At 38.8% G+C, this 24,458-nt stretch overlaps 3 protein-coding genes across 4 annotated transcripts; 2 read left to right on the top strand and 1 right to left on the bottom strand.

The window, feature by feature from the left end:
* Positions 1–938: 938 nt before the first annotated feature.
* dcun1d1 (DCN1, defective in cullin neddylation 1, domain containing 1 (S. cerevisiae)) lies at positions 939–7,253 on the bottom strand. 2 transcript variants are annotated; one of them, XM_017309807.1, is made up of 8 exons: positions 7,165–7,253; positions 6,567–6,663; positions 5,208–5,421; positions 4,234–4,402; positions 3,371–3,501; positions 3,211–3,293; positions 1,305–1,401; positions 939–1,203 (listed from the first exon to the last, which is right to left on the bottom strand). In XM_017309807.1, exons 2-8 carry the CDS (start codon positions 6,567–6,569, stop codon positions 1,127–1,129), a joined length of 774 nt encoding a protein of 257 aa, XP_017165296.1. In that variant the 5' UTR covers positions 6,570–6,663; positions 7,165–7,253; the 3' UTR covers positions 939–1,126. The 2 variants fall into 2 exon arrangements, with proteins under 2 accessions (XP_017165296.1, XP_008431519.1); XM_008433297.1 differs by lacking the exon at positions 7,165–7,253 and adding an exon at positions 6,753–6,821.
* setd9 (SET domain containing 9) lies at positions 7,177–8,160 on the top strand. The gene has a single exon (XM_008433295.2). It carries the CDS (start codon positions 7,271–7,273, stop codon positions 8,105–8,107), a length of 837 nt encoding a protein of 278 aa, XP_008431517.1. The 5' UTR covers positions 7,177–7,270; the 3' UTR covers positions 8,108–8,160.
* A 3,902-nt stretch (positions 8,161–12,062) lies between these two features.
* eif4a2 (eukaryotic translation initiation factor 4A2) lies at positions 12,063–22,569 on the top strand. The gene is made up of 11 exons (XM_008433294.1): positions 12,063–12,166; positions 17,422–17,479; positions 17,584–17,716; positions 17,932–18,071; positions 18,465–18,633; positions 18,713–18,822; positions 19,755–19,898; positions 20,756–20,893; positions 20,966–21,055; positions 21,345–21,424; positions 21,747–22,569. The coding sequence occupies exons 1-11, from the start codon at positions 12,138–12,140 to the stop codon at positions 21,889–21,891; spliced, it is 1,236 nt and encodes a 411-aa protein (XP_008431516.1). The 5' UTR covers positions 12,063–12,137; the 3' UTR covers positions 21,892–22,569.
* Positions 22,570–24,458: the final 1,889 nt, after the last annotated feature.

Raw genomic sequence — 24,458 nt, 5'->3', positions numbered from 1 at the left:
CCTTTTTGGTAAATGCATAGATTAAACAGATTTTTTTAAAAAAGTGGCACGACTACCCCTCAGTTAAAAATGAAACTGGAAACTTAAATGAAGTATGTTCCAAAAATTGCAACAATGATCATAAATGACCATGTGTTCCATAATTAAAAATGAAAACAAGTAACATAAGTATTACACTGTTTGTAAATAGGAAACGTAATTTAACAAATACATATAAAATTGTATTATTACGGTACTGTAGTTTTATTGTGTGCAGCAGCACATGATGCACTGCAGCAGATATAAACTAAATCTGGCATTAATTCTATGCGATTTTCACATAACCTTGTCTTCATTAATGATTTTTTGAATAAGCCTTTAAATACCAGCAAATGAAAAATTATGAAATACATGCAACAATAAACATGATCATTTCAAATTCATTTGAGCTATTAAAAAAAAGTTCAACAATGTATCATGTTGGGCACTCCATAGTTTTCACATCAGAAGGGATTATTTTTTATTAAAGAATCGAAGATAATGTCTGTCCATATGTATGCCACAAATGTGAGATTCAAAATTTTAAAAATTATGCATTTAAAACTGGAATATATGATTTAAATTCATGCTGCTTCCACTAAGTTGACTTCTTAAAATGAGGCTAAAAAAATGAGAGCAGATGGTCACTTTTATTTATCCCTTAACAATTTTTTTTTTTTAAACAGTACCGTATTTAAAAATTCCAGTGCTTTAAACTGGCTTGACATACAAATGCATCATAACACAAAAAAAAACAAAAACAAATGTATATCAGTATTAAAAGACAATATCCCTTTATGAAGCCAAGAATTTACAATAGAATTTCTAAGTAAAGCCACATGTTCTTTAAAGACGACCGTAACCGGGAAACGGTGATGGTTCTCCAGCTGGCTTGAGCGCACATAAAACATCCTGAAGTCTTTAAACTCATCAACCACAAACAATAAAGGTGGGCCTTTATTTTTTCCTCTGCAGGTTACAAACACACTTATATAAAGTCTCTGATGTGAAAAAAACATTTTAGTCCTGAGTGTTTGAAAGGCGTCATAATCCCTGCTTGGCGTGCTCAACAAGCCATCCAGCTGTGAACTCGTCCATCAGTTGAACCTCAAACTGCGGAGCTTTTAGTCCCGATGTGCGACCGTGCAAATTCTACAAAGTCATCTATGAGGACGGGCCAGGCTCCTGTTGGGGAAGAACAAGGCAGAACATGAAGGTGTGCCAAAAAAAAAAAAAAAGGCTGAAGGATTTTCTATCCGGATCATTGAGTGAGCAGTTTCCCTGACCTTCTTCGTCATAATTCGACATGTCATCTGTGATCATTGTGCTGAAGTCTAATAAGAGATTCCAAGTGTCCTTAGGAATAGATTTCTTGTGGTGCTCCTGTAATCAAATGCACAATATTAGCAATTACAGAGAAAGCAAGTCCAAGCGATTTTTTTTTCCCATTTGACTTTTCATTTTAACCCACTGCTTTAGAGAAACTTCACAGGTAGTTGCATGTATGCATATACTACTGAGAAACCAGAAACAGGCCTATCACAATAAATAAATCAATTAATTGCATGATGAATTAAAACCAACTCAATCATTTCAATTTGCACAAGTTATTTTTTCTTTTCTCTCTCTCTGTCTCTCAAGCTTGGATGACAAAAGTCTTCAGTTTGGTGCTTTGGTCTCAACTTCCCTTTTTTTGAAAGACAGTTGTGTTTACAGAGACTTATTTGTCATTTATGCCGTTTTATTTATTTTGGATATTTAAACTGTTTTCCAGTTCTACTGTTAAAAGTCCATTAAAATTTAAATTGTATTGATCTATGAGAATGTGTTTCTACATTTTTATGCCATCATCATTAAAATTCTTCTCAAAACAGCAGTATAAATGTTTATCACAATAACATCTGGGACAATTTATCGTCGAGCAAAATTTGTTATTGTGATAGAAGTAACAAGAAGTGGACAGCAAATAACAAAATATGATTTTTCTCCCCACTTTGTGAAAGATAACTTCAAGCTAATTAATGTTTAAACAAATACAGTTGATATTTAAATTTTTGATCAACATTAGATCAGACTAAACTTTCTGTTTAAGATGAGCAAGAACCAAGACATGTACTTCCTATTTGCTAAGCTACTTGAATACGTATTAAAATTTTCCTCAAATTCAGAAGTTTCTAAATATGTCCTCAGTATTTGCACTATTAAAAATAAAAATACTACATACATGTTACGTCGCTCACTCAAGAATTTTCAGCTCTGTCCACTGATTTTCTACGAGATTAAGATTACACTTTGATGGACACCCCAAAAATATTGGCGTTATGTTCTAGATCGGCCCCTGATACAGCAAAACATCCCTACAATGTGATGCTGCCACATCCATGTTTCAGTCTGACACAGTGTGCACAGGCTTGCAAAGTCAAGTAACTATTTTGTCTTCAGTTGTTTTTAAAATATATATATCAAATATAATTTAAAAGAATTTTGACTTTGATATTTAATACCTTGATATTGGGCCTCTGTCTCTTTGCTGAAACTCTGCCTTCAGGAACATGGCTCCTCTGTTAACCCTTCAGCAATGTTTTTAAAAGCAATTCACTGAAAAGCAGCTCCTATACTTAGCTCTGCAGTTCCACCAGGTGTTTGCTAATTGCTGCTGGCTAGTCTGAAGGAGCTGTGAGGCAGAAGCTGTAAACATGGAAACTGCAGCTCAGAGAAGGAGCTTTGTCTTGAGAGTGGGGCCATGTCCATCCAGACGTTTTTCACAGCTGAGTGGTTGCCATGGGAGATTAAAGGATTTCTCAAACAGGCATGAAAGAATTAAGGCAACATTCCAGTATGTTTTCAATGAGGGAATAACATTATAACATGATAAAAAGCTCAACAGAGTCAAATTAGCATTTACATTCTGTACAATGTCAGCACACATTAAGAACAAGCTAGGTAGATATGATTATTAAACCTTTGTTCCTAATGTATAGCCAGGCATGAACAATTGACATCAGAAATGTCTTAACTCTTTCCAGCTGACCTCATTTAGAGACAAGACTCTTCCTGTTTTGGCGAGTCCACTCCTGTCTGGGTTACTAGTGTGTGTGTGTGTGTGCGCGTGTGTGTGTGCGTGTGTGCGCGCATGTTTTTTTACTTTTTGAGAAAATTTCCACCTAGATGTATATCAGAATTTCAACTTACAAGTAAGAACTGGTTCCACAAATCCAAGAACTTGAATCTCCCAGTCAGGACTAAATTCCAGTATGCAATCGCCATATCTAGATCTGTGATGAAAACCAGCAGGAGGTCAGTAGAACCGTGGCGGAGAAAACAAACATGCTGGGACGCAGGTGATTCTTACCTAATCCCTTCTGACCAGGATTCTTGGCAAAATCAAATGTAAACTGGTAAAAGCCTTTAAATTTGCCCTGGTCCTTTAACTCCTGCTCCATCTTTGGCAGCTGAGATTTCAGCTTCTCTGTGCTGTCACACCTGTGAAAGAACAGAAAGGATTTGTTTCACCAACAGTTTCCATTACAAATGTGCGCAAACCTTTGTCAATATTCCACTAATGTCCGGGGTCAGGGGGAATACACAATTTCGCAATTGCGGTATTTAGATTAAATAAGAAATGCAGTTAAAATCACGTGAATAAGTTTGTTCATCCGATACGTTATTGAAAACCATGCCTCCCTGTCATCCTCCTGTCACTTCCTGTCGTCTTCTTCATCTATTTCGCCAGTAGCAACATCCAATTGTGTATCACGACACGTGTCATGTGATAAACATGATGCAAAAAAAATGTGTTTCTGTTGAAATACACTACTTTTAACTTAAGCCAGAAAACTCATTCCAACACAAAAATGTCAGTGTATTAAGCCTGGCGGGTCACCAGGCTTTACATGCGCTCCCAATAGGCTAGATGAAACATTTTTGGACACTTGTTTTCCTGCAACACATAATTGTCTAGTCAGATTTTCAAATTTCCTCTGAAAAATTTTTACTCAAAAACATGGAGGACCATTGGGGCCCCTACCACCACGCTTTCTGGTGAAACCCTGAAGTTTGTATCAAAAGACATGATTTTTTATTTTCTTTTTTTTTATTGGCATGCAAATGTATTGTCATAAATTTAAGATCAATGGAAACTCATGCTGTTGTTTGATGGACAAACACTTCACAAAAGGATTTTTCCCTCCCAATTAAATAACAAAATGTTCTCACCCCAGTTCGGTCATGCCATCCATGAACTCCTGTCTGGAAAATTCGCACTGTGTTGCTGCTCTGAACTTCCACGCTATGAGGAGGACACTGATACTGGCCGGATTCAGACCCAGGTCATCGCAGAACAGCTGGATCCCATCAACGCCTATTTTGTTGTGATCGTGAGGGTCTAAAAACAGGAGTGGAAAAATGTGGAATTACGTGATAGATGAGTAGAAGTACATGGTTCTTAATTTGACCATTGATGATAAAAGGATACAGCAGAGTTTAAGAGAAAAAAACTTGATCAACATCAGTGTTCACAGTTATTATAATACAGCATCTGAAAGGAATGCTCAATGCTTTCTGCCACTGCAAAAAAAATAAATAAATAAGACTAAGAATTGGTAAACTAGTTTTTAATAAATTCCATTCAGTTGAATTGCAAAAATTACTAGTTAGTACATTGTTGCACCTAAAATGAACTTGTTACACTGAAAAATGTTTTGAACACTGAACCAATTTCAATCAACAGGTATTATTTTATTTGCAATCGTTAAATAAAATATTTAATTTATTTGAAACTCTTCTTCAACCTAAACAGAGTCATTTCTGTTTAGATATTTTATATTTTTTCTTTGGAGATGGGGGGTTTGTTACCATGAGTTGTCCATCTTTAAGATTCCCCCCAGAAAACTTGCTAAGCCCGGTGGTTGGGTGCTAGGGCAGTCATTCATCCAGCAGCCCATTGTGTTTTTTTGAGTTAAAAAAATGTTTAAAGTTGACAGGAACTTTGAAAATATCACTTGCTAATTATCTATTATTGAAAGATGGGAATATTAATACCTGAACACCAACTATAAAGACTTAAAAAATGCAAACATTTTAGAAAGTCTTAAATAAATAAAAAATGCCTAGCCTGGTGGGGGCACAAGTAAAGCCTGGTGGCCCGCCAGACTTATAATACACTGGGGGAAACCCTGCATCTTGTTTACCTCTGTATCTGCTGAACAGCTGCTCCAGCCTCTTCTTGTCCAAGCTCCCCTTAGTATTTGAAACGTAGAGCTCTGGGTTCTGGAAAAACTTGTCCGTGGCAACGTCTAGCTTCCAGTCATTCTGAGTCAAGCAGGCCACCGCAGTCTTCTCATTGGATTGTGTAAAAATGATAAACTGACGAACTTTGTCCTTCTGGAAGGACTTCAGCTTGTTCTGCAGTGAAGAAAAACACAACACACAATAAAATAATGCAATTATTAATTATGTACAAATGTTTTTTTTAATGTAAGGTCTCCATATAGCACAAGAAACATGAAATTACTACATGTTATATTTTATGACCACACTTAAACGCGAAAAAGAAAAACAATAATTATCTACAATTTTAACATAAGTTTGCATTTTAAACAAATGAATATTACATTTAAATAACCAAAAATACATTTGACTTTTGACACATTCAAATGAATGAGACATGCACATGATTATTAAGTGTACTTACTTCCAATTTTAATTAAAACACACACTATAATTCTAAAAGTACCAGGTTACTTGCCTTCACACATACTTTAAGATTGTTCCATTCCTGATTCTAAGGATTAATTACTACAACACCTTCAATACGAATTAGGAGTTTGTTTACAGAAATATCTGACAGTTCTTTAATGGTAGCATGTGTAGGATTAGGTATTGAAATTCAACACAATGGCCTGGTTTGTAGTCTGCAATCTTATTCGTCTCACAGGTGCAATATAGTCTATAAAAAACTACTGTGGTACTTCTGGCATTTAGCTACATCAACAACAATAACTACACAAACAGCGAGCTAACTGGAAGGAGAACCACTAAGAAAATGCTATACTAAACTACTTATAATGTACTATATTATACCAGTCAACTTATCATTACTGTTAGTGAACAACAATCAGGACACGAGAATTCATGACTGGTATCGCAGTAGAATGAGGAGTTTCTAGAGCACAGGTGTCAAACTCCAGTCCTGGAGGGCCACTGCACTGCAACTTTTAGATGTGCCTCTGTTGCCCCACACCAGAATAGAATAATTAGGTCATTAGCAAGGCTTTGGATAACTTATCTACACAAGAAGGAGGTAATTAAGCCATTTCATTCCAGTGTTTTGTATCTGTGGCACATCTAAAAACTGCAGGACAGTGGCCCTTGAGGACTGGAGTTTGACACCCCTGCCCTACAGCAAGCTAACTAAACAGGGGGTTAGATACTTACGCTAACAAGACGAGCTACATTTGGTTTCGCTATTTTAAAGAGAGGTGCCTTATTGAACCCACTCAAACTACTACTATTCTAATTAGAAACCAAAAAAGACAGAACTTTCTTACCATGTTTGTCTCGAGCAGACTTTCTTCTCTCCCATCCAGCTAGCAACTGAGTTTTTACAAATTGAACTGTAAGCCTTTTTCCGGTTGCAAAGTTACGCTTCAAAATAAAAGTAAAACACACACAAACGGTCAGTCGTGTCAAATGTAAAACTATATTTATAAGTTGTATTAAACCGTTGGATATACCTGTTCAACCCAGACAATTAAACATCTTATATTAAACTTTGATTTTTAAAAAAAGCTAAACTGATACAAAACTTTTCGGAAGTGACGTAAGAGCGCAAGTGCGTTCAAGTTGTGCTCGGAATACCTAGTGTCGAGTTCCTAGTAAGGGAAGAGAGGTGTAGAGAGAGAAAGCGAAAGATAGAAATGTTTTTACAAAGTTCTTGCAAAATGGAATGCGTTCAAGCAGCCTTGTGTTCAACATGGCTGAACACAAGGCACAATGTTTATATACAATGTAGCGTATGTAAAATGTAGCAGCCCTTCTAATAATTCGCTTTTATTTCTACCAGTAGTTAGTATTACAAATTACCAACTACGTCGCAAACTATGGTTTCCGACCTGCTTTTATTGTTATTATTTTTAATTTTCCCACCTGTAGCTCGAATACGCCGTACCGGGTGTGACGTACTTCTCCGTTCCCTTTTGAGGCAACGTGAACACAGCACGCAAACTGCTTCCTTGTCCCGTTTTGTTCCTGGATGTTTACAGCGGCTTTCCGGCGGTTTCGGGAGAAATGGAGATCTTACAGACACCGCTTCGTGCCCTGGGTTGTGTTTAACCTGTCCAAGAATGAGAAGACCCTGCGGCGGGTGACGGAGCCCTCAGAAGACAAAGTGATCCCAGATGAGCAGGTCTCACAGAGCCTACTGGGGCTCTTCAGAGCCCTCCTCAGGAACAGCGGGGGGCTGCTCCTGGGAACCCACGCCAACTTCACGCCCCGGTTTCCACTTCACCAGGAGCAGAACGAAGGAGACGTTCTGTTTCAAACTCTGGGATTCTGCATCGAGAGGAGGCCCAGTTCTTTAGCCTTTGCAGGAACCGGGGTGTTTGTCACCAGAGGATTTGTACCCAAAGGAGCAACAGTTGCCATGTATCCTGGTACAATTTATCAGCCCTACGAGCCCATCCTCCTTCAGTCCATCAGAAACCCCTTCGTGTTCCGCTGTATTGACGGGCTCCTGGTGGATGGGAATGACAGAGGCATCTCCAGGATGGTGTTCAGGTCGTGCAGTGGCAGGGACAGATTGGGTCCATACCTGACAAGTGACGCCAGCTGGCTGACGGACAATCCGCTCAACCCACTGGCCGTGGGTCAGTACGTCAACAACTGCTCCGACGAAAGGCCCGCCAATGTCTGCTACCAGGAGTACGACGTCCCGGACAGCTTTCCCCTGGAGCTCCGCCAGTATCTGCCGAACGTCAACTACAGCCAGCACTGTACTCAGAGACCTCTGCGCTGTGTGGTCCTGGTGTCGCTCAGAGACATAAGACCAGGAGAGGAACTTTTCTCCAACTATTACACCATTGTGCGCTGAAAATATTCACATTTTTCTTACCAAAAATAAATAAAGAACAAAAATGAACACAATAAGCAGGCTTCTCGAGATTTTATTAATCCACTGCGATTTTTATTTGACCTAATACTCACGTGCATTGTGGTACACTGCAAAAAAACAAACAAAAAAACAACAAAAAACACACACTCACACAAAATATTACCAAGTAATTTTGGTTTAGTTTCTTGTGCAAATATAGTACACTTGAAATTAGACAAAACTAACATATAAGTAATGTTTAAGCATCAGGTGTTTGCTTAGAGACAATAATTCATTAATATTGATATAAATGTGCCAGGTTGTAAAAAGATTTCACTTATGACATGGGGAAAATGTCTTGTTATAAGTTAAATAATAGCTAGTTAAGTAGGTTTTGCATTATTTCAAGTGCATTAAGATATTTGCACTAGAAACTAGACCGAAATTACTTGGTAAGATTTTGTTTGTATAGTTAGCACAATGAACAATGAAAACAGGTGAGTTTATACTCTTATATTGAGGGAGGAATAGAGAGACATTGAATGCAGATGAGTTAATCGGGATTAGGAGAGCAAACAGGCAGACTATGGGAAGGTGAATTAGACAAAAAGAAATTACAAACCAAGGGGAAAAGACTAACAATGATCTGAGATAAATAAATCGAAATGCATATGGAACCAACCACAAGAAGAAGATTTGCATTAGTCCAGCATATCACCCCAAAAACAAATATAAGACATTGATAATATGGTTGTAATGGATCAAGAATAATACATACTGTTGAAAGGCTTTGTGTGTTTATAAATTAATTTTTTTCTGTGGTGCCTTTTAGTTCTCCCAAAATTACTTCCTGTCAAAGTATGCTGGATGGACGGTTCAGCTTGGGAGAAGACTTGGTCAGCTCATCCAGGGGAGGCTGTTGCTGTTCCTCTGGCCTTTGTGTGGGTTACTCAGTTTGGAGAAGTCTGTCACCACCAGGGCCTTTTATCACCTCCTCCGTTAAAGTCAGGCCCTGGCAGGGACAAACATTTGGCCTTGTTAGACAAGCATTGCTTGGAAAATAAAAAACATTTCCTGCGTTGGAGTTTTACTCTCAATAGAGTGACCCTGTATCCTCATCTGTCCTGATGGCCTTTATGTTGGTGCTTGTGTTGCATGTATTATTCTCCTGGTTTATGTCTACAGTAAAAATGTTAAGGACTGTAGACAGTGAAGAGAAAAAAAATTTCCTTATTTTTATACTGTTTTGTTTTTCTGTTTGAGAAAATGTAGATTGCTTTAGTGATTTGCAGTAAAACTAGATTCATATTAACCTGATATGAATTCAAGTTTTTCAAATGTTTAGACTCGGAGAAGCAACAATATACTGATATATTTATACCAGTAAATATATAGTGACAGGGATGATGTAGCCTAATTTGACACAGCTGTACCAGGTTGCCTCAGGGTCTGTTGAACATTTTCAAAAATTGTGGCAGATGAGCATCACAACTTAAAGACAACATTCATACAGATTTTCCCTCTATAAAATAATTTAGGCAATTGCTAGTACTGGAATATTGTAGAAATAATAATAATAATAATAATAATAATAATAATAATAATAATGTTCTTTAATCTCATGCTGCACTATGCAGATGTTCTATCTGCATTGATGAAGGTTTAGTCACTTCAGCATCCTAAATTCTGGATGTGGTTCCAAACAATAATAAGTCTGATTATTAATTAATCAGACTTATTTTCTGATTAATTAATAAACAATGCCGCGCATAGTGCAGCGTTTCTCAACGGGGGCGGTACCGGCCCCCGAGGCCAGAAGGCAGACCACCGGGACGCTCCGTCTTGCTTCCGGGTTTGCCTGGGTATTTTTCCGGCCAGCGAACCATTCCGCCACCCAGTGGTCGTTTTTCAGATCACTTTGTCTCCTGTACTGCTCAAAAATGCACAATATATATGAACAATTTTAGGATTTTATAAGGAAGTGCTGAGATATTCCGTTTTCCACTGAACTAACGTATTTGCCACTTCGGCACAAGCACAGTGAGAAACGATTAGAGGATAAAAGTACTCAGAGCAAAACTCAGATGACCCAGTTTTTACTAGCATGTAAACGCACCATCTACACACGATTCTGGGATCTTCCCCGAAGCGTGAAACGAGTCTCAAAAGTACTCGTGCACTCGTCACCTGATCTGTGTGTAAATGCAGTTTTGTGACTTTTGTGTACTTTTTCAACATTTATAGGCGTAGGGGAAGATTCGTTTTATTTTTAAGGTTTACAAATCCAGTATTACACACGCACAGATATTTTTACGCACGAACAATTTTTAAATTAACCCTTTGAAAAACTGTTTTCTTTGACCTCCATGGGAACCGATTTGATTAAAAACGCAAGAAAGAAACACAAAAGGAGTGGCAGACACATTCTTCTCTTTTATTAAAACAGTTTCTTCACAGGTTCACAAGAAGAACATATTATACAAATACAAAGTTTTACCTAAATATTTAACTGAGACACAAAAGCATAGATAGATGATATTTGCATTAAAAATGGGTATTATGCTAAAATCTGATATTGGTCTGTTAATGTGAAGTCATGATTAAGTTACGTTCACTGAAATGGCACAAGTTAAGTTACTCAATCACTTATGTTAATGAAAACTAAAAAATGTGCATATATTTTTTTTATGAAAAGAAAACTAGTTAGGTATTACAATGTTGATCTAAAAGCCTCACATTGACTCCATTGAACCCAATTTATTGTGGTTGTGGCTCGGCAGGTCAAACCTCGTCTAGAATAGAAGCCATTCTGACAACCTCATATGAAACAACATCAGTCATGATGTTTGGAAGCAATCCAGGAATCACCAGAGTGACTCTACTCTAAAATAAGTTTTATACTGACAGATACTGTCCAAGAAAGAAACGCCTGTTTTAAAATGTCACATCTTCAAAACTGAGTGCCAACAAGACAACAATCCCGAACACAAACCAGAAACTGGTTTAGCAAAGTTGTTGATGGCTACACAAACATCTGTGGTTTCTCTGCAACATGCTGCTGGACTTTGATTTAAATAGTGGAGAGGTGTGTATTTAAGTCTATATGTAAAGTTTGTACCATGTTTTGATTAGAGAAAACCTAAAAGGTCAAAATGGTAATCACAACATTCTTGTTTTGTATGTTCTGTTTGCGTTCCAACATTTAAGATTAATCACTTAGTCACTAACGAGTGACTTCTAACTAGAAGTGCTTTTGTTAAGACTTTCTTCATTCTTCTGCATCAGAATACTGAAATTATAATTTAAGTTGTGCACAGACATCATTGTATGATGATGCTGGATGCGTTCCGACGGAGCAAGAAATATTAGAAAGTCTAAGTGCAAGATAGGATAGCATGATTGTGGTTACATGATATTTAAACAGTGTGTAACTCTTCCTGAATAAAGGATCAGAGATTGCAAATACAGGTTTCTATGTACAAACAGGTTTTTTTTGACAATGTCTGGTTTTAAAAATGTGATTTAAATTATTATAAGAACAAAAACCGTTGGGTAATTTAGGTATCGCAAAGTTGTGTTATTTCCGCACGTTGATTGTGTTTATTTAAATATCTATAAAATATGTAATGACAAAATGTTTATTTTGTTCTGAAAGTATTTCATTTCTCCAACTCTTCATACCTAACAGAGAACTAGCTCTAAAATTATTGCACAACCTTGTCACGCCGAGTTTTGACCTGTTAGAGACGCTGTAGCAGTCGATGCACTACCTATTACTGCATTATCCTTCCGCTGAGAAATGTAGTCTGTACATTTTAAAATATATTATCACTTAATAAAATATTCATTTTGATATTATGTTATCATACAAAGTTAATGGTGGTAAATGCAATAATTCAGTTAACTGCCACTATTTTTCCAATAAAACTGGGCATAAGAAATGCCAGCGAAAATAGTCCAGCCGCATTAAAGGCAGTTGGCGTCGCCATCAGCGATCTTTTCAGTCGCATGCTGAAGTGGTGAACGGATCATGTCTAGCGATTCTGCTGATTACAACAGGTAAAGAGCTACATTTGGAGATTTTTCTGAGACATAGACTAATATTTAACTGTACCCGAACGGCCGGAAGTGTTCAGTAAGTTGCATGACAACGTATTAGTTTATATCGAGTCAGTTAGGCCCAACTGCTTTCGAAGTGATTTGTTTGCTAGCGTAGCAGTTAGCCGCAGTGAAATACCACTGCTATAAATTAACGTTATGATGCATTATTTGCATTAGTCGTTAAGGTTTTTAATTAACGTTAGCTTCTGTTAACACTCGTCTTTCCTTACATAGAAGTTTTTATTTCTTTATTAAAGTGGCGGGTGCTTGCCACAGGAACCGCTGGCCCAGGGTGCTTTTCGGCCTAGTTCTAGGTAGAAGCCACCATTGCCCGTACAGGCCCAATTATCCGACATATTGGCCATCAGCGATACAGGCGCACACACGGAACTCCATGTTGAAATACGCGGAACACACCCGAATTGGGGCTTGTGGCTCTTGTTCTCCCGGGGTTAAACGAACCCTTCTGAGGTTATATAACCAAAAACTTTTCGGGCAGGTAGTAGACGGCCGGCTCGTGGAATTTGACACGTGCGCCCACTGAGGCTCCGGGCTATGGTAATGAGATACTCTGGGCGTGACCCGGACCGCTCCGGGCACACTCACTACACGTGTAATATGGTTTTTTCACTTAACACTCCTGTTATGTTCGTTTCTGAGGTACAGCAATAATGTTCGTGGGTCAATTTGACCCGGAGAGTGTTTAGTCATTCTATAGTGTCAGAAACCAAAAAAATTCCTCCAAAACTTTTTTTGTATCAGATTATTAAGTCCAATACTAACCATTTCCATCAATATTTGTGCAATGATGTTTTTTATTTCTCACAAATAAAGAATCAATGACGACAATTTACTCATTTGGACATAAAAAAAATGTGATTTACATTTTTTTATGCCCACTGAAAAAACACAAAATTACACCAACTATCCTTGAAAGTGATTTTTTTGTAATTTTTTAAATATTACATTTAGATTTTTTTTTGAAGAGGTGATCTTTATAATTGAACTTGAGACACTATTCTGCTCTGGGTCAAATTGACCCGCTGATTAAAATCAAGACAAATGAGTCCTGAAGATGATCCTCCAGCTGGATTTCCAGTTTAAACCTGCATGTTCAAAACATAACTGGGTTTTTCATCACCTGTTGTCCAGATTTTTATGTCATATTTAGCTGGTGTGGAAGGCATATATTCTGTAAATGAGCAGCGACCAAAGGGGTGATCTTTATGAATGCCACAAGACTTTCATCCACTGACATTAGGGCCTGTGTTATATAACAGGGGAAGTTACAACACACATGTTCTACACTGTTCAATTAGCTGCTAGTTTGTCTTGCCCATCGATTTGTCAAATCATTAGTCTGGAGAAAAGTCTCCAGAAACATTATGGCCCGAAATATTACCCTGCCTGTCTCTGCATCCCTTAGACTGGCTGTTGATTCATCCTTTGACTTATAAACTCTGGTCAGAATGAGGACCCTCCACACCCCCCAAATATGCATGTAAATGCATCTGGTCCAACTCATTCCTGTTCTCTCCAAAAACTCGCCTTCCTTTTAGAGTTGTCATTTCAAGAATGATTTTCTGTATTGCACGAGTAGCTCAAAGTCTGACTTGATGTCTGTGATGTGAGTTTCTGCCATCCTAGTCGGCCCTGGAATGATCAACAAGAAGTTCCAGAGCTTCCAGGGTTGTCGTCATCTTTTTATTGCCCTGCGGCTCATTTCCTGATCTCTGACGGTGACGACATTACATCTACCTTCATTGTGTAATGTGGTTAGGACTCCCTTGCAGAGAGTATTTATGTTCCCCCAATACTTCTGCTGAGTGTCCACTCAGTATGGGTGGAGTTTGCCCAGGGGAACAGAAAAGGTTCCTGTCAAAAGTTTTATGAACACCTGCTTTCTGGCAGCTTCCTAGTGAAGTAAAGAGAATAGTGAAAGAGTGGGTTTGTGTGCATGTTTAGGTGTGTGTGTGTGCATTCATGTGTGGTGAAATATGTCTCATATGTGCAAGGAAACAAATGGAATTGGACTTTTTTGTAACCTTTTTACCCTTCAACTTCTTTATATCAGTGTTTTTCAACCTTTTTTTGAGCCAAGGTACATTGTTTTAATTGAAAAAAGCACGAGGCACACCACCAACCAAAAATGTAAACAAAGATACTCTGTAGAGGCCTATATTACATATATAGTAATTTTTATCAAAGTGTCTTGAATAGGAATCAAATGACACAAAAATTATTTTTATCATATTTTACATTTATTTAAAATTGCACTTAACATGTCCACNGGGTCAAATTGACCCGCTGATTAAAATCAAGACAAATGAGTCCTGAAGATGATCCTCCAGCTGGATTTCCAGTTTAAACCTGCATGTTCAAAACATAACTGGGTTTTTCATCACCTGTTGTCCAGATTTTTATGTCATATTTAGCTGGTGTGGAAGGCATATATTCTGTAAATGAGCAGCGACCAAAGGGGTGATCTTTATGAATGCCACAAGACTTTCATCCACTGACATTAGGGCCTGTGTTATATAACAGGGGAAGTTACAACACACATGTTCTACACTGTTCAATTAGCTGCTAGTTTGTCTTGCCCATCGATTTGTCAAATCATTAGTCTGGAGAAAAGTCTCCAGAAACATTATGGCCCGAAATATTACCCTGCCTGTCTCTGCATCCCTTAGACTGGCTGTTGATTCATCCTTTGACTTATAAACTCTGGTCAGAATGAGGACCCTCCACACCCCCCAAATATGCATGTAAATGCATCTGGTCCAACTCATTCCTGTTCTCTCCAAAAACTCGCCTTCCTTTTAGAGTTGTCATTTCAAGAATGATTTTCTGTATTGCACGAGTAGCTCAAAGTCTGACTTGATGTCTGTGATGTGAGTTTCTGCCATCCTAGTCGGCCCTGGAATGATCAACAAGAAGTTCCAGAGCTTCCAGGGTTGTCGTCATCTTTTTATTGCCCTGCGGCTCATTTCCTGATCTCTGACGGTGACGACATTACATCTACCTTCATTGTGTAATGTGGTTAGGACTCCCTTGCAGAGAGTATTTATGTTCCCCCAATACTTCTGCTGAGTGTCCACTCAGTATGGGTGGAGTTTGCCCAGGGGAACAGAAAAGGTTCCTGTCAAAAGTTTTATGAACACCTGCTTTCTGGCAGCTTCCTAGTGAAGTAAAGAGAATAGTGAAAGAGTGGGTTTGTGTGCATGTTTAGGTGTGTGTGTGTGCATTCATGTGTGGTGAAATATGTCTCATATGTGCAAGGAAACAAATGGAATTGGACTTTTTTGTAACCTTTTTACCCTTCAACTTCTTTATATCAGTGTTTTTCAACCTTTTTTTGAGCCAAGGTACATTGTTTTAATTGAAAAAAGCACGAGGCACACCACCAACCAAAAATGTAAACAAAGATACTCTGTAGAGGCCTATATTACATATATAGTAATTTTTATCAAAGTGTCTTGAATAGGAATCAAATGACACAAAAATTATTTTTATCATATTTTACATTTATTTAAAATTGCACTTAACATGTCCACTTCAAAAATACACCTGAACAGTGCCACAACACTGTCGTGTGTGATGCATGAATGCAGTAACATTCATGCATCACTAATTCTCTTGCTTTAATGTAAAATGCTCTGTACCTACTGCCATCTAATGATAATAAAATTACATGATTACACCGCTAGTCACTACTACAGCAGAGACACTCAAAGATGGCATTATTTGCAGATAATTTAATTCGTTTTCAAAAAATCTTTTAAGACCAATTACTGTATTTTCCGGTCTATGAGCGCACCATACTATAAACCGCACCTTCAAATTTTTTTTTATTCCCCCTTCCCGTAAACTTGCATATATCAGCCGCACCGGGCTACAGGCCGCTGGTATCTCTGCCGCTCTCAGTTTCCCATAAGGACCCAGCAGAGGGCTGCTTCCTAATAACTGCTGGATATATAAAGGACGCAGTTCTCTGTCTCCAAAACCGGTTTTGTTCACGCCGAGTTTACGTGCAGCGGCTCTATTTCCCTCCTGTACTGCCAGATTGATACTCCTCAACTTAGAAGCTGCATCATATGAGTTTGAAAACATTTATCCGCAGCCATGCTAGCATGTGCTTGTTCTAAATGAAAATTTGCTCTTTCTTTGATTTCCAATTTTGACTTCCAATGATTCACTTCCTGCTAAAGAGCCCCCTGGTGGTTGAAGAAAAATACACAGAAAAGCTGCATGTTCACAGTGTAGGAAAAAAGTAGCAGCTTATAGTCCGGAAAATATGGTAGGTGAAATTGGATCATTTCCACGGCACACCTGACGATCACTCACGGCACAGTGGTTGAAATACGCTGCTTTATACATTAATTGATGGGATTAATTTTCAGTTGGGTTCAAAGTACAACACATTTTTGTCACTTTTATTTTAGAACAAATATTAAATTAAAATTGATGGAATTGTAATCTTTATAGGCAAAAAACCCTGATCAGTTCATTTCCATTAAAAAAATAAGATATTTACTTTATACATATTTTTAAGTGCAGAATTTAAAGTGTACTTGTGGGGGGAAAATATTACTAATTCCCCTCTGCTTTTTCTATACTTAAGGTAACCTGATGCATCCTACCCCTTTAAACAAAAAGATCCAAAGTTGAGGGCCAAAGGGTGAGATGAGATGTTAATACAGATAAAAATGAGGGGTTCCTATAGGAATTTTTTTTTTTTGGGGGGGGGGGGGGGCGAGGGAGCCTTCAGAACATGTCTGAAACCTTACACATAATGGCCAACATATCAATCACGTTACTGTTGTTCAAAATAATGGCCTAAATCTTTCTTTATTATACCTAAATCATCTTTTGGCAAAAAAGACTTAGGCCATTATTTTAAGAATGTGACCATCTTAAAGTTAGGGTCGTTTTTACATACTTGGACTAAAAATGCCTTCATCTCAACTTTCCTTAGGTACGTTTCTGTTCCTCTACTTCGAACTGTCATCTAGTTATACTTCACTCTCGACAGTGGCGCACAGGAGCCGGCTGTGTTGGTTTTGCTTTATATTTTAGCATATTCTAAAACAAACTTAATCCTGAAGGTGCGCCATGATCAATCGCATGTAGGAGAAACTGAAAATTGGATAAGGCTGCTTACCTGAGCGACGTACAAGCAAGACATTTATCAGATTTGTTTTCTTCCCAAACAGCTCAAGAGACAGAGACCATGGGGGGCCAGAAGGAATGGAGCCTGATGGTGTCATCGAGGTGAATCCAAAACACAATTTTTTCACTCCACTGCTAATGTAGGGACACGTAATGATTTCAGACATTCTCAATTATAATTTTTTCTTTCTTTCTTGCCAATCCAGAGCAACTGGAATGAGATTACAGACAATTTCGATGATATGAACCTGAAGGAGTCTCTTCTCAGGGGAATATACGCTTATGGTTTTGAAAAGCCGTCTGCCATTCAGCAGAGGGCCATCATCCCGTGCATCAAAGGTACAGGCATCGAGCTGAACTCGGGGGCAGCGCCTTGTGATTGAGTGAAGTGATGTTTAACCATCTTTCGGGACTTACCCAACAAATGGGGATACTTTTTATTACCTTACTGATCACTCAATATCGTCCGATTTAACGCTGACTTTCTGTAGTTGTGCCTCTGTTGTGTGAGGATGCTCTATGAAGGGATATTAAATGTGTTTCCTCACCGTTAGGCTACGATGTCATTGCCCAAGCCCAGTCAGGAACTGGCAAGACAGCCACGTTTGCCATCTCTATCTTGCAGCAGCTGGACATTGAGCAGAAGGAGACTCAGGCTCTGGTGTTGGCTCCCACCAGAGAGCTGGCTCAGCAGGTATGCTGTTCCTGAGGTCATGTGACCTCAACAGTGTCTCAGACCTAGGCAGCATACTGAGGACACTGTTCAGATGCGAAGGTACCATCTTTTATGGATTTGTCACAAATTTCTGAACCTTTTTTTGTTTTGTTTTGTTTTTTAAGAAAATCTTTGTGTGGCTTGGTGTAGTCTCTGTCCATGGCTGCATCGGCCTGAAAGATCATTTTGCTGAGTTTCTTTGTGTCTGTGGAGAGCTGAGTGATGTGATGGTATACCATCTTTCGGGACTGACTCTTGAGATGGAGAGTTCCTTTCTGACTTACTGATCACTGAGTCGATGTTTTGAACTCGTCTGGACTGCCGGTCTGCACTCGGCCGTCCTGAACCCGTGCTCGTCTCTCTCCTCCGCAGATCCAGAAGGTCATTCTGGCTCTGGGTGACTACATGGGGGCGACCTGCCACGCCTGCATCGGAGGCACCAACCTCCGCAGTGAAATTCAGAAACTCCAGGCCGAGGCCCCTCACATAGTGGTGGGTACGCCGGGCCGCGTGTACGACATGCTCAACAGGAGGCATCTGTGTAAGCAACGCAGCCTGTAGCATTGTGGATTTTTAACCTCTAATTGGCACATTTGAACAGTTTTTATTTTATCTTTCAGCTCCAAAATGGATCAAGATGTTTGTTCTGGATGAAGCTGATGAGATGTTGAGTCGAGGGTTTAAGGATCAGATCTATGAGATCTTCCAGAAGCTCAGCACGAACATTCAAGTATATAACTCCAGATTTTATTCTGTCTGTCCATAACCTGTCCATGTTTGTTTCTCCTTTATCCACCTGTCCTTTCATTCACTTCATATTCAGGTTTAACTAGAGCTGGGTGATGAGGCTTAAAAATGAAATTATTTTTTTGCTCTTTGTTTTCTAAAAAAATAAAATAAAATTACAAATTACCACATTTTCAAAAAGTGACCTTCATTTCAAACATCCCTTTGAGTTGTATGATGGAGTATTGGGGTCTGGTTTCAAAAACTTGTTTAATTATGAGAATATAGCCACAATATTAGAAAGATGGAACATTTTTATCTTATGAGAAAAGTGTTTACTGAGGGGGGAAAAAGGCTTAGTTTGCACTTTTTGCCCCCACCAAAATGGATTCAGCTTGCACAATTGTTTCAAAGTCAACCACTGCTAAATTCATGATGATGATGATGATGATGTCCACATTTTCCTAAAACTAAAATCTTGGAACAAAGCAAAAATTTGATACATTGATAAAAATCAGTTTATCGCCCAGCTCTGGCTTTAACCCTCCTCATCTTTCTCAGTTTTTATTTATTTATTTAAGAGTTTATATTTAAAAATCATCTGTGTTGCAATTGCCATAAATTCAGTTTTACTGTTTACATTTGGTCAAATTTGACCAGAAAGTGTAAATTTGCAGTGAAATCAGGAAGCATTCCTGACTTCACTGACCATCCTTCTGCATCTACAGAAGTCTGCTGTAATTGTGTGACCCAGTTGATCTGTTTGACACAATAATGCCAGCAGAGTTTCACGCAGAAGGAGATCATCGTGCACCAAACCGCAAACGAGACACAGCCGAACCTCTTTCTTAATGTTCATTGGCTGCTGTCTCGAGGTGAAGTGCTACAGCCAATCGTCTGCGTCGCCTCCACTCTTAACACTTCCTCCCTCTCCAGGTGGTCCTGCTCTCCGCCACCATGCCCGCTGACGTGTTGGAGGTGACCAAGAAGTTTATGCGCGACCCCGTCCGCATCTTGGTGAAGAAGGAGGAGCTCACTCTGGAGGGCATCAAGCAGTTCTACATTAACGTGGAGAGAGAGGTTGGTTTGCACGTCTGCCCTCCGTTCCATCCAGTCCACCTCTTCTCTCTAAAGCACCCTGCTCAAACCGCGCGAGTCGACCCGGCCGGGTTCGACTCCTGTGGCCGTGTAAGCATGGGTACACCAGGGAAGGAAACTAAAGTTCACGGGGTCACACACGAGGCTGGGAGGGACCGCTTTCTTAATGTCCACTCTCCTCAGTCTCAAGATCCTGTGTTACACATCCTGTGTGTGTTTTAATTAGAACTGGACAGTAAATCAGTCACACATATGGTGATGCACTTGGGCTGGACAATAGGACTGAAAAACTCAAGTCGGTATCAATAATTATTGATTAGTTTTTGGTTTTTAAGTGTATGAAATGCTGCCCAACTTGTAACCTGCATTTTCCACAGTTTTTACTCCACACTGTTTATTGCTGAAAGCTGAAACTGCTGCTGCGCAAGTTGGCATACAGGTTGTTGCTAGGTAACCAAAGAGTGAGTTAGTTGATGCCACCTACCCAGCTTATCCGTCTGTGAGAGGTTGAGTGGCTAGAGCCTTTCTTCTGCCTACATTTTCCAAAATACTTCTCATTCTGAATCGGAGGCAACTAACTTCTTTTTTGTTACCTAGCAACAACCTGTTTTTCCCACCTTGCCTCATAACTGCTTAAATATAAACAGGAAATATCACGGCACCAGTTTGGCATTATTTCAGATATTTAGAACAAAAAACTAAAAAATAATTATCTACTGACTGACGTGAAACACTTGGTGTTTTGCCGCCATGTGGTCCAGGCCTAGTTTAAACCCAGTGTTGCTGCAGCGTCGGGCTGTGACCCGTCGGTAACGTTGGTCCATTCTGTCTGTCTGTAGGAGTGGAAGCTGGACACTCTGTGTGATCTGTATGAGACTCTGACCATCACCCAGGCGGTCATCTTCCTCAACACCAGGAGAAAAGTCGACTGGCTGACTGAGAAGATGCACGCTAGGGACTTCACAGTATCTGCTCTGGTATGGCGTCCAGTTAGCCCGTTAGCATGTTAGCTTGGTTTTTCCTCAGCTAAGCGACTGTTTAATTCACAGCATGGAGACATGGACCAGAAGGAGCGAGATGTAATTATGAGAGAGTTTCGTTCTGGGTCCAGCAGAGTGTTGATTACCACTGATCTTCTGGTTAGTATCAAATGATAAACTTTTTTTTTATTATTATATATATATATATCTATGTATATATATATTTTTTTAAAACTATTATTCTGAAAGCAACCCAAATGCTTTAAAATGCTGCAGAAGTCTAAAAATGGCCAAGCAGGTGGAACGTTGGGGAGATTGAGGCTCGTTCTCCACAGTGGGTTCTGCTGACGTGGGAACCTGCTACTTAAACACGGGCGACATTCTGAAATGTGAACTTTGTTGATCTGTGGGATTTGGTGCTGGTTTCACATGAGTGTGTTCTTTCTAGGCTCGTGGGATCGACGTTCAGCAGGTTTCCCTGGTCATCAACTATGACCTTCCTACAAATCGTGAGAATTACATTCACAGGTGAGTTGAAGCAGTTCAAGTTCTCCTCTCAACATGATTCTATTTGTCAAGATTGCCTTTTCAACAAGGTCCATGAAAATGTTGTTTGCACTTTATATATTGACTATATATGCTAAAACCTTCTTTTTGCAGCAACTTCAACTTTTCTTGTAATTCCAAACAATAATGCTTAAAAATATGCAACTTTTCTGAAAAATAAGGGCCACAAAATCAGTAATTTTAGGCTGAAATAATCACAAAATACCCTCTCCACATCTTGGCGGGTCTGTGTTGAACCGCGTAGCTGTGCTGTGGACTAACACGGCTCCTCGTCATTCCACAGAATCGGTCGCGGCGGCCGTTTCGGCAGAAAAGGAGTTGCCATCAACTTCGTCACCGAGGAGGACAAGAGGATTCTTCGAGACATCGAGACGTTTTACAACACCACTGTGGAGGAGATGCCCATGAATGTGGCCGACCTGATTTGAGCCCTGAGATCTATCTTCTTTTTTTTTTTCTTTTTTTACGCAGTGATAGCGATCGTCCACTTGCATTGTGCTTATATTATTCGAGGGAGAAAAAAAAGCAACTTCTCAATGCTAAACCTTGGATCAGATTTTTGGTGTGCGTTAAAAGCGAGGTGACTCATATGGTGTTCCCTCCTGGACAGTTGTAAGTTCTGACCTCGTCGGCCGGCTGGTTGGAGCTACAGAGCCATGGGGCGTGTAAACATTAGGGTCCTTATCAGGTATTTCTTTTCATGTTTAAATAAGATGCGTGTATTCGATGTTCTCCACCGTTTAGTAACCTACTTGTGGACTAAAAGGTATAAGTGCTGTATAAAGTCTGCAAATTATGTTATGCTAACATATGTGCGATGTCTTGTGGGCCTGATTAATAGAGGCACTTGTCATGTTATACTGTAGATTCACTTGCTTTTTTTAGTTTCTTTTGTGAATGTGTTTAATTTAAATGTACCATATATATTTTTTTTAATCCCACATGCTATATCAGAGTTCCTTACAGGTTGGCCATATTTTGCTGCCGTGGTTTTACCCTTAACAGAGTATATTGCCATTTCCACTCCCCACTGACTCCTTCTTTTCTCCCCTCCTCTCCTGAAGTGTATGAATGTCTTAATAAACAGAAATTGCTGTAAGTAAATATATTGTGCTGTCGTTGGCCTCTAGATCGGTGAATGTGTGAGGGTCATAGATCAGTTTTGTTTTTATAAGATTAATACTTTCTAGTTTAGAAACTTGACTGGATGGTGTAGAGCTCCCTCTACAGGCAACCAGGGGTAAATCAGCTGTATTGTCTGTAGAATCTAAATGTGGGTAATTTTTGCTGTGTTTTGTTAAGGCAAAAATATCTTATGAAAGTAAACCCCAATTAAAAATTGCATTAATCTATATTTACTTTTGTCATAAGTTTGCAGAAAGTTTACATTCTTTAGTGGTAATTGTGGCATGGTTAATGGATTTAAAATCCTACAAACTGCAGTCATGAATGGGAGTAAATATGATTTAGTAAGTGTGTTGTGATTTCCATGCTAATATTTTGGATTGGAATTATACAAGTCAACTTTACCTACTTTTACCTGACTTCTGTAGTCAACTAAATTTTCTACATATGGGCAAAGTTTTCAAAAATGGTTTTGAAGATGAACAGATCTTTTGGGTTGTGTTTTATAGAGTATTCATATTATACTCTATAAACACAAGAGTATAATATACTCTATTATAAAACTGGTGTTAAGTAGTAACGTCATCTGGGCCGAGAACAAAATTCCAATTTGCTTTAATGGCCAGGCAGTGGGAAATGGCGCCCTCCTGTGGTGCACACAGTAGATGCACTGTAAAATATTCCTGGAGAGTGAAGACGGTATCTCATTTGGACATACTGTACAAGTTACGACTCCATGCACAACTAAAGGGCTGATTCAGTATTTTTAAAATCCACTAAGCCTTTTTCTTTTACAACCTCTTGACTGCATTACCCACAATTCCATTGAACCATCTATAGCACAGCATTCGATTTGGACGTTGTGCGCCCTCTGCAGTCTGACTCGGTCAGTGAAAAGGCTGCAGGTAGAAAGCTTGACGCTCTTTAGGGATCAAGGGAACAAAACCTTGAAGTTTTAAATGTTCATTTGAATAAATATCTGAACAATTAAATATTAAGCTTTGGTAGTTAGTATTTCATTATTGTTATTCAGAAGCTTCAGCGTCATCCAAAGCTCCTGAAAAAGAAAATGTTTTAGATGTCATTTGCTTAAAAGATGTTTGACACATAAATATAAATCCATCTATATTGACCAATTTGTTTCTGATCATTTATTTTAATAATTCAGTTAAAAAAGGTGAGTTATATAGATTCATTATTTTCAAGTCTTAATTTTATGGCAACTGTGACGCAGTTATCCCTGCTGTATTCACACCTTTTTCTACCAAACATTTTTCTTCCACCCACCTTTCTAATGATATACTTGAATACTCTGTAAAAAAAAAAAAATCCTGCTTTTTTTAATGATCTTTTGCTTCTTACCCTCCTTTTCTAAGACAGTGTGTGACTAAGTTGGTAAGTTGGTTTCACTCAAATTTCCGAGTATTTCAATCAGTCTTGCTTTCAGAGAGCCAAACGACGGGAGAATGTTAACAAACAGCTGAGCTGTTCTAAATGAGTCCACTGATAATGTTGTTTTTGTGTTTCATCGTTTCCCATAGGAGAGCAACCATTTAGAAAGAAGAAAGATACAGGATGTGGTGAGAAAAGTCTTAATAGCCTGGCAGCAATTAGACCAGTTTTTTATGCATCAACACAGCATGCGTGACATTTAAAGGGGCAGGAGCCTATCATTTTTAAAGGGGCAAAGTATCAACAAGCACATTTTGATAATTGACCTTAAGGAGTCAGTATGATGTAAAATCAACTTTTTGCTTTAGCTTTGCATCATGTTACGTTATTCTCTCATCAAAAACATACCAGGAGTGTTCCTTTGATTCTTTCATGCATGTTTGAGAAATCCTTTAATCTCTCCATGGAAACCATTCAG

Source organism: Poecilia reticulata, linkage group LG17 (genome assembly GCF_000633615.1).
Source record: "Poecilia reticulata strain Guanapo linkage group LG17, Guppy_female_1.0+MT, whole genome shotgun sequence".
NCBI classification, from domain to species: Eukaryota; Metazoa; Chordata; class Actinopteri; order Cyprinodontiformes; family Poeciliidae; genus Poecilia; species Poecilia reticulata.
The sequence above is the reverse complement of the archived record's forward strand: the minus strand, read 5'-3'. Positions and strand labels throughout refer to the sequence as shown.

Excerpts from the sequence above, each read along its gene's own strand:
- dcun1d1 (XM_017309807.1), bottom strand. Across the intron at positions 3,502-4,233 it reads GATGGCATGACCGAACTGGG|GTGTGACAGCACAGAGAAGC; the intron begins GTGAGAACATTT and ends GTTCTTTCACAG. Across the intron at positions 1,402-3,210 it reads TGTGGAACCAGTTCTTACTT|GAGCACCACAAGAAATCTAT; the intron begins GTAAGTTGAAAT and ends ATTTGATTACAG.
- setd9 (XM_008433295.2), top strand. The coding sequence starts at position 7,271 with ATGTTTACAGCGGCTTTCCGGCGGTTTCGGGAGAAATGGAGATCTTAC.
- eif4a2 (XM_008433294.1), top strand. The coding sequence starts at position 12,138 with ATGTCTAGCGATTCTGCTGATTACAACAG. Across the intron at positions 19,899-20,755 it reads ACATTAACGTGGAGAGAGAG|GAGTGGAAGCTGGACACTCT; the intron begins GTTGGTTTGCAC and ends GTCTGTCTGTAG. Across the intron at positions 20,894-20,965 it reads ACTTCACAGTATCTGCTCTG|CATGGAGACATGGACCAGAA; the intron begins GTATGGCGTCCA and ends TTTAATTCACAG.